Here is a 14,133-nt window from a genome sequence, read left to right as displayed (position 1 = left end):
AACACCCATGATGTAACACGTTCCACCGGAGCACGGATTGTGGCGCGATTGGATCGCTGTTTCGCCACCAACCCGCCTTCTAGAAGCCTTCTAGAAGATTGCCCCTTTTCACTCCGAATCTGCACCTCGGGGACGCTCTCGTGTTCGGACTTCGGCCGTTATCGTCATGGGCACGGCGCCGAACCCACCGGTTTGTCAACCTCTCGTAACATGGAGATCTTAGGATGTCTAAGACACATGATGGCATGTCATCGTCCACCGGTCACTGATCCGTGAGGGTTGAGGACATGGTCGCAAATGAAAAGTTTGCTTTCATCGGGCTTGCAACTCGGTCGGCCTCGCGCATGGGATCCAAAAATAAACTTGCCCCCTCCATCGCATGATGAGCTTGAAATTGCTTTCATCTGTTCATCACGCACGCAGCATGGGTATCCCACTGGCCAGCCATTCGGTCCGGTCTCATATTGGGTGAGGGCTATCGATGCATGAGTGATGAGAGTGACTGGGTGAGGATGTTGTTACACTTTATTCATCGGCTCGCTGGAGCGGGTTGAACTGGACGAATGCCTGCCCGATCAATTGACTAGATTGTAGTACAGCCAGCAGATTCGTCGCGGCGTTTTGGGACCAGATATTTAACTTTGGTGCCCATATCCATGCATCGCTGGCTACTTTCGTGGCGCATGATGATTGTCTCATTAATTGATGCACTGAATCTATTGTCGGAGAAATCGGAGGTTCTAATCGGGATATCATGTTGCCCGTCTCATCAGCCAGGTGCTCTGCTCCCTCGTAAGTCGTAGCGTACGGGGACAGTTGGTGAATCACCGACACTCATCGTGTGTGTTGATTATCGTTGAAGGCTTTGCCCGCGTGCTGAACGGGCTGAACTTCGGCGCTGCGAGGTTCTCGCTCGTTGCGAGTTTCGGCGCCAGCCATGTATGATTTCTCATACTGCATGAACCGACTATTGGCGCTTTCGACGCTCTTATGTTGTCGTCCCCCGCTAGCTTGGTTCATCTAGGTCTCAATTTAGGTTTCTGGACGAACGTACAATCCATAATTATACAGCGTACGTGCAGGAAGTGGCCTTCATTCGCTCAATGAAATCCTAATTCGTGGTCGTGTTTCCAACTGGATCGTCGTCGTATCCCAACCGGCCGACTGCAGCTTGTCTTCGTAGGCATGGAAATTCCGGGACAATTCGTCACCGGTCTTTGCTAAGAGCTGCAGGGCAGGTGGAACAGCATCGTAGTCGGTCTTTTGGTCCGCTGGCACCTCAAGACCCTTGAGATCGTATTTCCTTGCAACAAGTAGTGCATGGCACCATGCGCGTACTTGATCTCTTGGTTGACACCCCTCTTTCAAAGCAATATACGCCGTCCGGGTCCTTGTATCGAACCAGAGCACATAAAATTCTTTATCGAATAGGCCGAGAATCTTTTGAGGTGCCAGATCGTACCGATATATGCGTGATTTCCCGCTGGGCCTGGACGCTGCCCCGGGAAGCTGACGGAGAATGGAGCTCAGCTCGACGCCAATCATGCAATGCCCTAGGATGCGCCCATCCACCCAGCGTAGGAGGCCTGGCCGCTCGAATATGCGCTCCAGGTGCGAGGCTTCCTGCGGGGATGGCAGATTGCTGGAGCCAATTAGGCTTGAAAGGACGATGTTGGCCCTCTGTCGGTTCAAGGTACGCAGGATTACCGATCGTACTGCCATGTAGTTCGTCCAGAGGTGGATGGATATCAATATCAGTAGTGATGTCCACACTGCGGAATGCGAGGTCACTCGAGAGATGACGAAACTGCCCGCCTATTGGGGCACTATTAGCCTAACAGCAAGTTAATCACAAAGAACCAACGTACGAGCATCCCTAGGAGCGATATGATAGTCTCCTGACTCGAATCTTTCTGCTGGAGTGTCAGTGCCATCTCAAACTACGACAGCCTCGAATTCCAAGTCACAACTTCAAGCGAGCAAAGATGTTAGAAGACATACAGCATTTAGTTCCGCCAGGTTGCCTTGCTTCGCGAAGTGCGCACTCAAGCTCGCCTTTGAGCTCCCGGCCGCCACTCCGCACAAAGCCCGCAGCACACTCGCCATGCTGAGCATCAGAACCCTCGTCGTCTTGGGAAACGCCGGGGACAAACAGTCCAGCACCATCGCCGTGTCGTTGAAGACGTCGGCTGCGAGCCGGAACATCTTGCATTCAGGCTCCAGCGCCGTCCCTACTCGATGCGCGAATAAGATCGTGGCGATCCGTCCTACCGACTCCTGGATGACTGAGAGCAGGAGAGCCGCAGTCGGCGAGGCCTGCGCATCACCCACACCGACGCCTGTTGACGTCAGCCCTTTCTAGGCTCCTCCACACCCCCTCATTTCAACCAGCAGTCGTATAGGCACCCTGGTGATACTAAGCGTAGGGGCGATTTTTCTGGGCTGCCCCAGGGACAGTAGACAAGGCGGAGAAAGGCTCTGGATGACGCACCTTCGAGAACTGCTCGGGAGGCAAACATGCCCGCAATCGAGCTGGAGAATGCTTGAAGCGAGTCCTACGTAGGTGTCAGACCGGACTCCTAACGGATAGAGTAGGGAGCAATAAGGCCTAAGGCCTGCCGCCTCCTGACCGCACACGTACGTAGATTTGATAACTAACCCACCCAATCCCCATACTGCGTCAGCGTCCGGCTGACTGAGAGACAAACTGCAAATACTCCACCCGTGTTACACACTATATGTAATCCTCAGTGACGCTCTGGGGATATCCCGCCGGCAAGAATACGTCCAGGAGTTGCTCGGGGACCGATTTGCTTCGTGGAGGGGGCTATTTAGAATTGTCATCCACGATGAACTTTCCCTCGTCAAACATTTGAACGAACCAAGAGGTCGAGCCGTTCTCGACCTTCTCCATTTGAGGAGAGGATATACGTCGTTCTGATATTGCCGGCTTCGTCACGCTCGATTATCTCCTGCGGCGTGGTCGCCGACTTTATCCTCGCTGCGTCCATTGTTTACGGTGGCTGCGGGGAGGAAGGAGGAGATATTGGAGACTTTCAATCAATGCTCAATAACCTGTTCTCAACCTCATCGATTAATTAAATAGAATTGTGTTTGGAGATTTGTATGGAAATGAAAGTTGCGCAGGAAAATATGGAAGCTGAATTGAAGTTAAACAGCAGCCCAGGATGTATCCCTGTCGAGAGATTAACCACAGGCAGCTAACGAAAGATATCATGAATTCATGGGCATAATGGTAGGAAAAGCGATGAAACTCATTGATTCCTATAATATACAGTTACCTATTTATTACGACTGTGCCGAAAACACCATTGTTGTGGTTGGCTTATTGTTTAACCCGCTGACATGATTGTTCTAGCTGCAATACTTGGAACTCAATACCATATATTTTCTCAAGTAGTTTCTTTCTGTCGAAGGTGCCATCGTTGGGTCTAGGTGTCTAATAATGGACTGTGATGCAATGAGTTCCCATAACCTCACCATGACCTTGGACATGCGCTATTCTAAAGAATCTATAGATGCAATGATTCCCCCAAATGCCGTAGTATGAGCACTGATGCCACGGGTCCCGCAGTTTCACTTGTTTGAAGGTGAAGCCTGCCCGATGACGGGATTATGTCCAGCAGCCAAATGCGTATCAGTCTCGAGAACCTCTGCTGGTTTGTCTATAGGAAGAGAAATGTTAGTCAAAAAGTCTAGTTAGACGCATGGGAAGGTATTCACTCACCGTGCCGAGCATAAAGTTTGTATTCCTCATCTACGCACGCATTGTCAGCACATCTCCCCTCTGATCGAAAATCAAGACTAGAAATACGTACCAGGAAACGTCCCAACCTTCCCCTTCTCCACGTCTTTCCTCGTCAGATTCAACTTCGCCTTCGGCAACCCCATGCTTTTGAGGAATTGCACGCTGTCCCTCCATTCCCTGTCCTTCCTATTCGCGTCCCAGCTCAGCTCCTCAGACATCAAGTCGATGACCATCGGCAATGCTTCTAGCGCAGCCTGCGCGTTTAAGAACGCCAGTCGTGTCCGACGGGCGATCACGTCAACCGCCGTCTGAGCGTACTCGTGCCTGACCGCATACCGGATCTCGCCATCCACAAACGGGTACAGGGATGAGAGCCGTTGGCCTCGAATGGGGAACCGTAGGCCAGTCGGTGCAGACAATGCGGCGACGGTCCAGGCGCGGTCACCGTACGCCGCGGTCAGGTGCTTGGCGACCTCGGTGTCGATTCCAAAGTGCTGGATGAGGTTGATGAAGAGGGTCTTGGAGTAGCCGTGTGCGCCGACAAGTTTGATACTCTGCGTCTGGCACTGGCCGTTCAGATTCGCCGCGTCGTCGGTGATCCAGGTCCCGCTGATCCGTGGAGGGTGCGTGATCGGTCGGATGGTCAGGTTGAACTCTTTGATGGCCTCGTTGACGGTATCTTCGGACATCTCGCGATACGTTGTCCACTTACCGCCCGAGCAGGTGAGAAGCCCGGATGCGGAAGTGGTGACAAGGTGATTGCGGACCAGCCCCTCGGTCTTCTGTGCTTTCGGATCTCGAACCAGCGGACGGATCCCCGACCATGCTGCGAGGACGTCGCCTCGACGAACGTTGATTTCCGGTGCCAAATAACCGCGAATCTCGTTCAATATCCAACCGATTTCCTCTTCATTCGCAACTGGGTTCTGTGTGATATCGGTGGGAGTGTCGGTAGTGCCCGCAATGGTGTTTCCCTGCCATGGCAGGAAGAAGATCACGCGACCATCGGAAGTTGAAGGATCGATCAGTCCCATGTGCTGAGGACTGTAGTAGCCGGGGAGGATGACATGGACGCCAGAACTGGGCGCCACGATCTCCTGTACGCTGGGATCATCCATCTTACGGATGGCATCGGTGAATGGACCGGTAGCATTGATGACCCCTTTGGCTCGGATGGTGATTTCCGAAGTCTTCTCACCATTCCGACCGGGTACCAGATCCTTGACTTTCGCTCCGCACACTCGACCAGCGGCATCCTTCTCGAGGGATGTTACCTCCATGTGGTTCACGACAGTTGCGCCATAGAGCGCTGCTGTCATTGCTAGGGAGACATTCATGCGAGAGTCATTGTGCGCACCATCTACCTCAGTTAGACTTCACAACTTGACCTGATGACCCAAGCTCTCACCATAGTATACTAAGGCGCCACATAAGCCCTCTTGTTTAAGCATAGGAAACGCATCCAGTGCCTTGCTCTTCGTCAAGAAGTATGAGCTCTCAATGTTTTCCGCGCCCGCAAGGACGTCGTATAGCTTTGTCCCGGACCAAAAGTATGGGACCTTCCACCACTTATCGATCGGGATCATGATTGGGAGCCAGGAGCTGAGATGTGGTGCCGTGTCTAAGAAATATCGCCGCTCTCTCAGCGCCTCTATGACAAGCTTGAACCTGTGCCATGTTCAGCAACCTTGATGGATCCCCAAAGGCGGATAGTTTCACGTACTGCGCGTAGTCCATTTCCCAGAAAGCCTTTTCCAAGTACCGGACGCCGCCGTGTACTAGTTTGGTGCTTTTGCTGCTGGTGCCGCTGCTGAAGTCATCCCTCTCCACCAACGCGACCTTCAACCCTCTGGTTGCAGCATCCAGTGCTATTCCAGTACCTGTGGCCCCTCCGCCAATAATGAGGAGGTCATATGGCTCTTCTTCTTCTATCCTTGCACCTGACAATTGCTCGCCAGCCGGGGGAGAAATGGTCTTTCCTGTTGCAAACCAAGCATTGGGATCGGAGATCTTCCCAAGCGCTTGTCCAATTACCCCCGAGCTTAGTCCGTTGTCCATACCACTCCGCTTTAGAGCCTCAATCTGCTCTTCCCTGGGCTTCACCAATGGGAACGCCGGGGGCCGAAAGACGCCTCCTTCTCCATATGTTGGCGGAGGCACGGTGGCCCTCTCGGAACCGGGAATATGTCGGGGGCGGTAGACGATGTAGAGTATGGCCCCAGTGCCAGCAATGGCACCGCCGGAGTATAGGAGGGGCCGAAGGAAGCGGCTGGGTCGTCCGCGCGCCATGTTTGGCAGTTGTGGAGGTCTTCTAGGAACCCCAAAGGTTCAAGGAATGTGTAGGGTCTTGTATGTAATTGGGAAGCCTCTTAGCGATGTGATAATAAACGGTCGGTTGTCTAGCTCGCAGATTTCAAAGTCGGCGTCGCGAGTCTGGTTCTCGCACGGGTTAGCAATTAGCAAGAGAGATCAACACATAACATATCAAACCAACCGGAGAAATTCTGAGGGAGCACCAGGCGCCGTAGGGGGGTTAACGGGGTGACATTTTCGAGGAGCAGGACACGGTAACCTTGTTCTCGGGGCCGTCGTGGTAAAAACTGAATCGGTGCGGGAGGTATTGTGGAATGGTCGTTGTCTTGACATAGCGCGTTGGATGAAATACTCCCCATTAGCTGTTCTGGGTGGGGGCTGACATGTGAGGGAGTCAAGGGGATGAGTGTTCAGATGACGCAGTTGCGGGTAATTCATGTTCGGGCGAGAAGAGCCCCAAATGTCCCCACACTAATCGGATCACAGCCCGGACTCAGGGGGTAGCTCCGCCGCTGAGTGGTGTAATTTGGTCTTTGGAGTTGCATCCGGAACAATTGAGAATCAAAAGGGTTTCTTGGGTTTCATCTTTTCCTAGAATGGGCAATTCCGGCTAAAAAAAAAGAGTCGTGAAGATGGTGGTGTATCATACCGGCAGGCAAATGCATGGAGGATTCGATCTGAACCATTTTCCATTCCTCAACCGAGTAGACGTTCCTATTAATACATTGCCACGGACCTATCCAAACTACACATCGACTCCCCAATGCGGACTTGGACAGACATCCCCCTATTCCCTAACATAAAACAACTCGTGAGCCCAGACACTGCCCAAGCTACAGCGATCCCATCAATAGCAACCCGCACATGGTCTAACAAAACAATCTCAATTAACGCCGTATACTCCGTCGCTTTTGGTTGGACCCGAACGAACTGCTGCACGGCGAAGCGTTGAAAACTTGGCACGAGGTGCTACGTATGCCCCCTCCGGAAAACCGTGATCGAGTGGTAACAGAAGTAGAATGGGCGCGGCGGAAAAGGCGAGATGAGAGTGGTCGAGCAATCGTTTACTTCGTCTGAAGACAAGGCTCCCTACATAGCGGTTCATCACTTCGGCGGAGGATGGGGAGGCAGACCCGGTCCGAGCATCGACGGAATGGGCTTACGTCGAGTCGTAGTGGTGCGCGATTGGGAAAAGCGAGGAGCCCCCTGAATGACGCGCGGTTCTTTCATTAGAGTAGGGTCAAGTTTCGCAGGGACTACAGGACAATTAATACCGAGACTTTGCCATGGGTGTTGGACAGAGACGGTCTCAAACTTACTTCGGCTGACAATCTGGCGATAGTCCCCTGGAACTCGGGAAGTGGGAGGCATTGCGGCTGCAGACCTCCACAGATGATCGGATGTGTCGTTGAGGAAGTCGGTGGAAGATTTAGAGAACAGAGACGTCCGTCCTCGGTTCTTCTTAGCCATAATGATCTGGTCAAATAGCTTGATTGACGGGTCATTTGCCGGCGTCATTTCTCGCTCGTGGAGGAACTCATTGAAGACTGAAGGGGAAGTCTTAGTAAAGCCCGCAATTCAAACGTTATCACGATACTCACGTTGCGTATCCCTGAGCAGTTGCATATAGTCCGCAATATCATGAGGCAAGTTCCGAATGTAGCCCTCCATGTTGAACTTATACAGCATGCCTGATCGCTTCACGTCTCCCGTTGCCGGTGCTAAGGAACGTCGATATGTATAGAAGAGGCTCGCAAAGCAACGAACAAATGCGGTTCTCACATGGTCTGGCTTGAATGCTCGGGGGCAGACGAGGCAGACCTGCAGGGTGCATCGAGAATGTGCAGAGAGACCACAGCCTAGGTTCAAGGCAGTTAGCGACAAAGCAATCGAAAGATGATGACAACTGAAAACTGAATCAGGAATCGTACCTGAGCAGACATAAATCCCTTCGTCTGACCTCTCGGCACATATGGTGCATGTCGTCCTGTCATCGTACGGTCGCCACTGCAAACAATGCCCTTCGACCCATTGCGTCGTCTCTGTATTCCTCACCGGTTGGACCAAAACGCCCGGCATGATCGTGGACGCCGCCAGGGTGGACTGCGCATACACGGACGGAGCATACGACGACGGGGCGCGGAACTCGTGCATGAGGTTGGACGACGAGGAACTGGGAGTATGGCCAAGGAACGGCTGGCTCGGTCGGCGGAACGGAGGAGCGCCATCGACGCCGAACTGTTGAGACGTGTGAGACGTATGAGACGCGTGCTGGGGTGCGAGCCTCGACCTGCTGAAAAGGCGTCGACGGAGCGGGAGGAAACCTACAGAAGAGCTGCGACGCGACGATCCGTCAAAGTGTCCGGAGCGCTTTTCGCGCAGGGTGGCTTGCAGCGCATAGCCGGAATCGCTCCGAGAAATGGGCGTGCTAGGAATGGGTGGGAAGTGGGTGGAGACGGGGGAGATCTTGGGGGAGGGGGGGGATGGGGCCTTGCCCATCGTGGACGAAGTGGTGGGACGCTCCGAGCCTCTGCTCTGGTCGTTGCGGGCCTGGAGGAAACCATTGTAGATGGGGGGTCGGATGCCGGTCGAACCTGTCGCGTCGCCGTAGGTGGCGGAGTTCACGGCCACGAGGGTGGCTAAAGTTGAGGTGGTGGGTCGATTGCTGAAGATTGTGGGGTTTTCGGAGGAGAAGGAATTGTGAGGGAGCGATTCCACAGCATATGCCGGAGGACCAGTCGGAACACCGAATTGGATGTGATGACGTGCCGAGAGCTGCAACAGTGACACGAGCTTCCGTCGGTGCTGACGAGGCAAGGTCGTCGGTGGCGCAGTGCTTTCGATCAGGTCGGAATCCAAGTCCACCAGCACAAAGTCATCGTCAGGAAGCTCCACCGACTCGTACCGGCGCTCAATGCCCACGATGTATGGACAGGGTGCATCCAGGGCCTGGATGAGTCGCGATGGGAGAACGGGAATGAAGATTCCGCACCATTTCATCGGGTATAGCAGCGAGCAGATGGCTGCGCTGGCAAGATGCAGCATCGAGGTGTGCGAGGACAAAAGGATGATCCGCGATTCCATCAACGCGTATTCCATGAGCGTGACCACATTGGCGACGGAGAGACAGCGGAAGAGCGCGTACAGATCGGTGTTCCGCGCCCCAGGCAGCTCGTTGTGTGCCTCCTTGCGCGCATACAATCGCAATTCTCGAATCGACACCTCCACCTGCGTCTTCGACGAAAGCGGGCTAAGCGCTTCCACACACAAGTTGATCACGTAGCGTTCTAGAGGCTGCCACATGCCGATCTTCGGAGAGCTTGGTGGTACACGCAAGATTGCGCCGTTCGTCATGGGAACGACGACTGCTTTCAGCCATTCTTTCCAGAAGCTCGTCAAATTCATATCGCGACCGAGCACTCCATAAGCGCGCGGGATCCATAGTCCGGTTTCGCCATCCGTTAAACCTTCGATTTTGGATGCGGCTCCGTGACGCACTGGCCGGAGGAGATCCGTCATGAGGCCGATGCGCTCTTCCACCGCGCTGATCTGGTCTTCGAGATGTTCACGCTCGAATGATCCCGATGGCATGTTTGGCAGACGCGCGAGCAAACTTGACAGCTTCGCGCGCTCCACGGCGAGTCTCTCACCAAGGCTGCTCGCCAGCTCTCGCTCCTCCGCGGTCATGTTCGCCTTTCGCCATTCCTCACATTGTCGCTCCAGCGCCTCTGCCGTCTTCGGATTGAGCGGCATCCAGATAATCACGCAGATGCCATAGACCTTGGAGTTGTCCCCACTGGTCATCACGTAGCCGTGCCACGTGGACCGAGGTCTCTCGTCCGCCGAAACCACGCTTATGTCGTTTGGAAAGGTGAACATTGGGACGTAATCGGGAAATTGGGGGCGCCTCTTGAGCTCATCAACCATGCTCTTCGGCGGATATCGGTCGAGCAGGACGGGTTCGTACCTCCGCTTGAGAGGATGCATATCAGGGCTCGTCTTGAAAGGCTGTGGGGTCGGAATGACCGAGTTATATCCGCTAAGACGTTTGGCCGTTCGGATGGACGCTGATATATCGCAGTTAGTACAAAGGTCCCTTCGAATGGGCAAGCTCCCGCTGCTAAAACTCTAATCATGCGAGGAGTTGTTCCGCTTACCTTGCCTTGCCGTTGATGGCTGCCGCTTCAGACTACTCATAGTTGAGATACGCCTCCTCAAAGTCCCGACACTCGATCGCACCCCTCCAGGAGCATCTTCACTTATGATTCTCTGTGTCTTCGGTCGCGGTTTGGGTTTCGTCGTCGGTTGTGGCGCGACCGCTCCGGCGGTGAATTGGATCTCTTCTAAAAACGTATCTCGCTCGGCAGCGAACCTGCGCAGGGCATGCTCGAAGTCTTCATCGGAGAGGCCCGATCCACCGATTGGAGAGGGAGCTGGCCGAATCGTGGCACTGCTTCTGTTGCTTGACGTTGTCGTCGTCTTCTCCAGCCCGGATAAGCTCGTGATCGACTTCCTTATCTCGTAGCTGAATCGGTTCCGTTGCGCGGGTGCATCGCCATTCAGCAACTGTTCTCCGGACTGCCGTTTATGCTCTTCCTCACCCTCGGATTCCAACGCGGAGTCTTCAGCGATCGCCTCGATCGTGGGCTCGGGAGCTTGTGGGGTCGTCCCATTGGGTATCTGGCTCTCATCGACCACGGCACTGGACTCAATGCCAGCAATAAAGAAGAAGTCGGCAAGCGGGGCAGGCACACCATCCTGGCTGGGAGGAATTGGACCCATCTTAGCCATGTCCGCGTAGCATTGGTGAGGGAAGGTGATCGTATAGAGGAGGTTCGAGATCGCGGGGGAAGAATTTGAGGGATCTGCGTATAAACGTGGAAGATGGAAGTATGATTAATTATCCAAGAGCTCGAGAGTTCATGTACGCATCAAATGCGGAATCTTCGTGATTGTGGGCAATGTAAACGTTGTCGTCAAAACGCCGTCTCTTTCGTAGCAAGCGGACGTGGGTTGCTTTTGTACCACCACTCAACCGACAACGACACCTGCAAAAGCGTCCTGTGCACCGCGGCAGTCTCGGATTCAGTGTCTCTATGCTGCGTGTGTGCGTGTGCAAATGTCAACAATTGTGCACAACACCAGCCAGGCACAAGGACTGGAGTGGGCAGTTCAAAGGTTATCGATCGTCTGTTGTCTGTAGTCTGTACAGGCTGAGATCTGCGACTCGGGCTGACTGAACAATACGTCAACGAGGATGCAGATCGAGGAGACAGCAGCGGGCTGCAAGCCCCGTGATTCAGAAATGGAACAGGCCGAAAAGATGGATTGGAATACTGAATTGAAGAGAAACTCGCCGACCGCTAAGTAATGTCTGTTGTTCCTCTCTGGCGTCTGCCCTTCGAGATATTGGAACGCCCTCTCAATCAAGCGAGCCAGGGTCCTAAGCTGGTCTCATGGCGCGAAAGAGGGTTAATCGAGCCGCTGTCGCAGACGCTAAGCGGCGATCTGTGAGAGGCGAGCGTTCGAAGTGAAGGGCGGACGGCGCGGGTGTTCCACGGCAGCTGGAGAGGGGGTAGCGGAATCCCCAGTTGTTGCGGAAGTTTTGGGTGCTGATGATGATGGTGTTGAACTGTTGACGTTTGTTGAGGGGAACGTGTGGGAAGGATACTGGGTCCGTCTGTTTCTAACGCCAGTCGTGGACATTAATAGTTTTTGATACATGGACGAATGTCGGATACCAGTGTTTAGAGATACAGGGAGGGAATTGGAAATAAGTCGGTGTTAGTTAGGCAAGATAGCACCAGACAATCTGACATGCAGCGCCCACTTCCACCACGCCCAAGTCTCAAGTCTCAATAGCCTCATGGAATTCCTTCTGGCCCTATCCAAGCTTCTAAGCGGCTTGATTTCTTGAAGGTGGTGTGGGAATGGGAGAAACAGAGTTGCGAAGTGCGTCGACTAACGCCCGTTCGGGATAAGACCTAGGACGAACAGGAGGTGCGCCAACCGGCCGAGCAATCAGCAAGGGATATTCATGTCGACCCCTCGACATTGACGACGACGACCCTCCCCCGCCAGCCTCCATGGCAATTGGCACCACAGGAATGAGGAATTACACACAGTATGTACCTAATTATACAAGCATCTAGCACCTAGCGTCAGCTCACAGGCCATGGCACTAACCACATTACCACCGTCTACCGCTCTATCTAGTGTAACAGGTGCCAGCAGGGCCCAATGACAGCCCCTCGCACCATCAACCCGCCTTGCATCAGGGGCAGACTTGACTGATCCGGTAGTGGGATTTGGGAGCGATCGGAATCGCTTTTGGCAATGATATTCGGTGATGCGCCTGTGCGTTCCTGATTCCAGCGTCCAGCGACCAGCAGTCCTTGTTTACGACCATCTATTGTGTATGCGTACGGAGGACAGATTACCGAGATATCGCCCTTGCATGTGGATTGTTGAATGATTGTTGATCAATTCCTGCGCTTTAGAATTTGTGCCGTGCTTTTGGTCCTGCCAGTCTTTCAACCCCCTGGGCCAAGGGTAGTTCTGATATCCAATCCTGGGACCCTTTCACGTTCACCATATTCGTATTAAGTTGTTAGAGGGCAAAGTTGATTGATAGCGGGGATAAACGTGCAGACCAGGTATAAAGTACCGAGTATGAATCGGGTATATGGCTGGATTTGGAATTCTGGATCGCTTCAAGACACTGGCTCAACTGGGTACCAGTATGCGGATATTGAAGGATGAAATTTGCTCAGGTACCTATCATCTTTCCTCTCCGTCTGGCTAACCACTGAATCTTACATTCGTACCACTCACTAGGTATCAGATTGTTAAAGGTCGCGGGAGCTATCTGTGGGATTACAACCACGATCCGAGAAACGGGAACGACGGTGCCACGTACTACTCCGCTTTACAGGTCCGGCGCATATGGCTTTTTTTTTGGCGGTTCGCGATCGCAGCTACCCATGAATCATGATAGAGGCAATCAGTATTCCGTAATCAAGCTTAATGAACCCCAGAATATTGTACCCAGAGCAGGAACGCCACCGAGCGATCCCAGATTGCACTCCGCAATATCGCGCTGTCTGTGCACCTTCCCACCATCGATGTATCACAGGTCTTTTAATATCCATCATAATGGCCAGCAGAACCCTCAGTTCGGTCGTTCCAGTCTCCAAACGGCAAATATGGTAGACATCGCTTGCCATGGGGTTTGCTGCGGCCAATCGCGTTCGCCTCGGCTTACCTTGTGGCCTGTGAAACCGTGGGAAGAGTGAGATGTACCCGGCTAAGTACGGGGCAGGAATGGGAGTTGAAATGATATCCCGTAAGTATTACTGACCGGGTTATTTGTAGCAATCCGGTAGACCAACCGAAACGGCGGAAATACACGTGGATGGCATGTGTGAAGAGAACCGTGCTGGTACGATGTCGTCGACGTCGGTTGGAAGTTGGTACCTTGTGAAACAATTGGGCTTCTCCCCTTCCACATGCAAGCATCGAATATCCATGGACTTTGAGAAGATGCCACGGTACCGGATTAGGTACACGGTAGTATGAGCTGGGATGACAATAAAGCAATGCACCATACGTTTATTGGGTTATAACCCGGCCAGTAGCATTATCGCACGTAAAAGTCCAAGTACCCGGACCACGATGATTTCTGCAGCTCGAAGCATTGTATGATGTTGAGGAATCTTTAACTTATATACCGGTAGAGTTCATGCCTCATAGTCTACATAGAGGATAGACCCCACTCTATTATACCCCAACATCGCTCGATTCAGAATCGTAAACGTCATGACTGGAAATTTACTAGTAGCCCGAGCATAACAACCGGGTCGATTTTCAAAGATATGAACCCTGACGACAGCAACCACGATAGGCTCTGTGACGCAATACCAGGCGCCCACAAAATCTCCGAGATCTCATCTTGGTCGGCTAATCCAAAGGGTCCACCGATCGTGGTTTCAAGTGCAGATGTGCGGTGACAGGATGAAACTCATGAAACAACAGCTCGCGCTGATCAGATA

At 53.1% G+C, this 14,133-nt stretch overlaps 4 protein-coding genes across 4 annotated transcripts; all 4 read right to left on the bottom strand.

Annotated features, from left to right (window-relative positions):
- Window positions 1-654: 654 nt before the first annotated feature.
- Window positions 655-3,113, bottom strand: P152DRAFT_460719 (DUF647-domain-containing protein). Its single transcript, XM_033679980.1, has 5 exons — window positions 2,642-3,113; window positions 2,492-2,555; window positions 2,002-2,339; window positions 1,869-1,913; window positions 655-1,815 (listed from the first exon to the last, which is right to left on the bottom strand). Exons 1-5 carry the CDS (start codon window positions 2,672-2,674, stop codon window positions 1,093-1,095), a joined length of 1,203 nt encoding a protein of 400 aa, XP_033531845.1. The 5' UTR covers window positions 2,675-3,113; the 3' UTR covers window positions 655-1,092.
- P152DRAFT_460718 (uncharacterized protein) lies at window positions 2,658-3,138 on the bottom strand. The gene is made up of 2 exons (XM_033679979.1): window positions 2,883-3,138; window positions 2,658-2,827 (listed from the first exon to the last, which is right to left on the bottom strand). The coding sequence occupies exons 1-2, from the start codon at window positions 3,009-3,011 to the stop codon at window positions 2,735-2,737; spliced, it is 222 nt and encodes a 73-aa protein (XP_033531844.1). The 5' UTR covers window positions 3,012-3,138; the 3' UTR covers window positions 2,658-2,734.
- A 142-nt stretch (window positions 3,139-3,280) lies between these two features.
- P152DRAFT_460715 (DAO-domain-containing protein) lies at window positions 3,281-6,473 on the bottom strand. The gene is made up of 6 exons (XM_033679978.1): window positions 6,264-6,473; window positions 5,493-6,202; window positions 5,178-5,437; window positions 3,840-5,129; window positions 3,749-3,778; window positions 3,281-3,686 (listed from the first exon to the last, which is right to left on the bottom strand). Exons 2-6 carry the CDS (start codon window positions 6,056-6,058, stop codon window positions 3,598-3,600), a joined length of 2,235 nt encoding a protein of 744 aa, XP_033531843.1. The 5' UTR covers window positions 6,059-6,202; window positions 6,264-6,473; the 3' UTR covers window positions 3,281-3,597.
- Window positions 6,474-7,110: 637 nt separating this feature from the next.
- P152DRAFT_102873 (DENN-domain-containing protein) lies at window positions 7,111-11,225 on the bottom strand. The gene is made up of 4 exons (XM_033673567.1): window positions 10,240-11,225; window positions 8,014-10,149; window positions 7,684-7,941; window positions 7,111-7,629 (listed from the first exon to the last, which is right to left on the bottom strand). The coding sequence occupies exons 1-4, from the start codon at window positions 10,871-10,873 to the stop codon at window positions 7,187-7,189; spliced, it is 3,471 nt and encodes a 1,156-aa protein (XP_033531842.1). The 5' UTR covers window positions 10,874-11,225; the 3' UTR covers window positions 7,111-7,186.
- Window positions 11,226-14,133: the final 2,908 nt, after the last annotated feature.

This window comes from Eremomyces bilateralis (genome assembly GCF_010015585.1).
Source record: "Eremomyces bilateralis CBS 781.70 unplaced genomic scaffold P152scaffold_19, whole genome shotgun sequence".
Lineage (NCBI taxonomy): Eukaryota > Fungi > Ascomycota > Dothideomycetes > Eremomycetales > Eremomycetaceae > Eremomyces > Eremomyces bilateralis.
The sequence above is the reverse complement of the archived record's forward strand: the minus strand, read 5'-3'. Positions and strand labels throughout refer to the sequence as shown.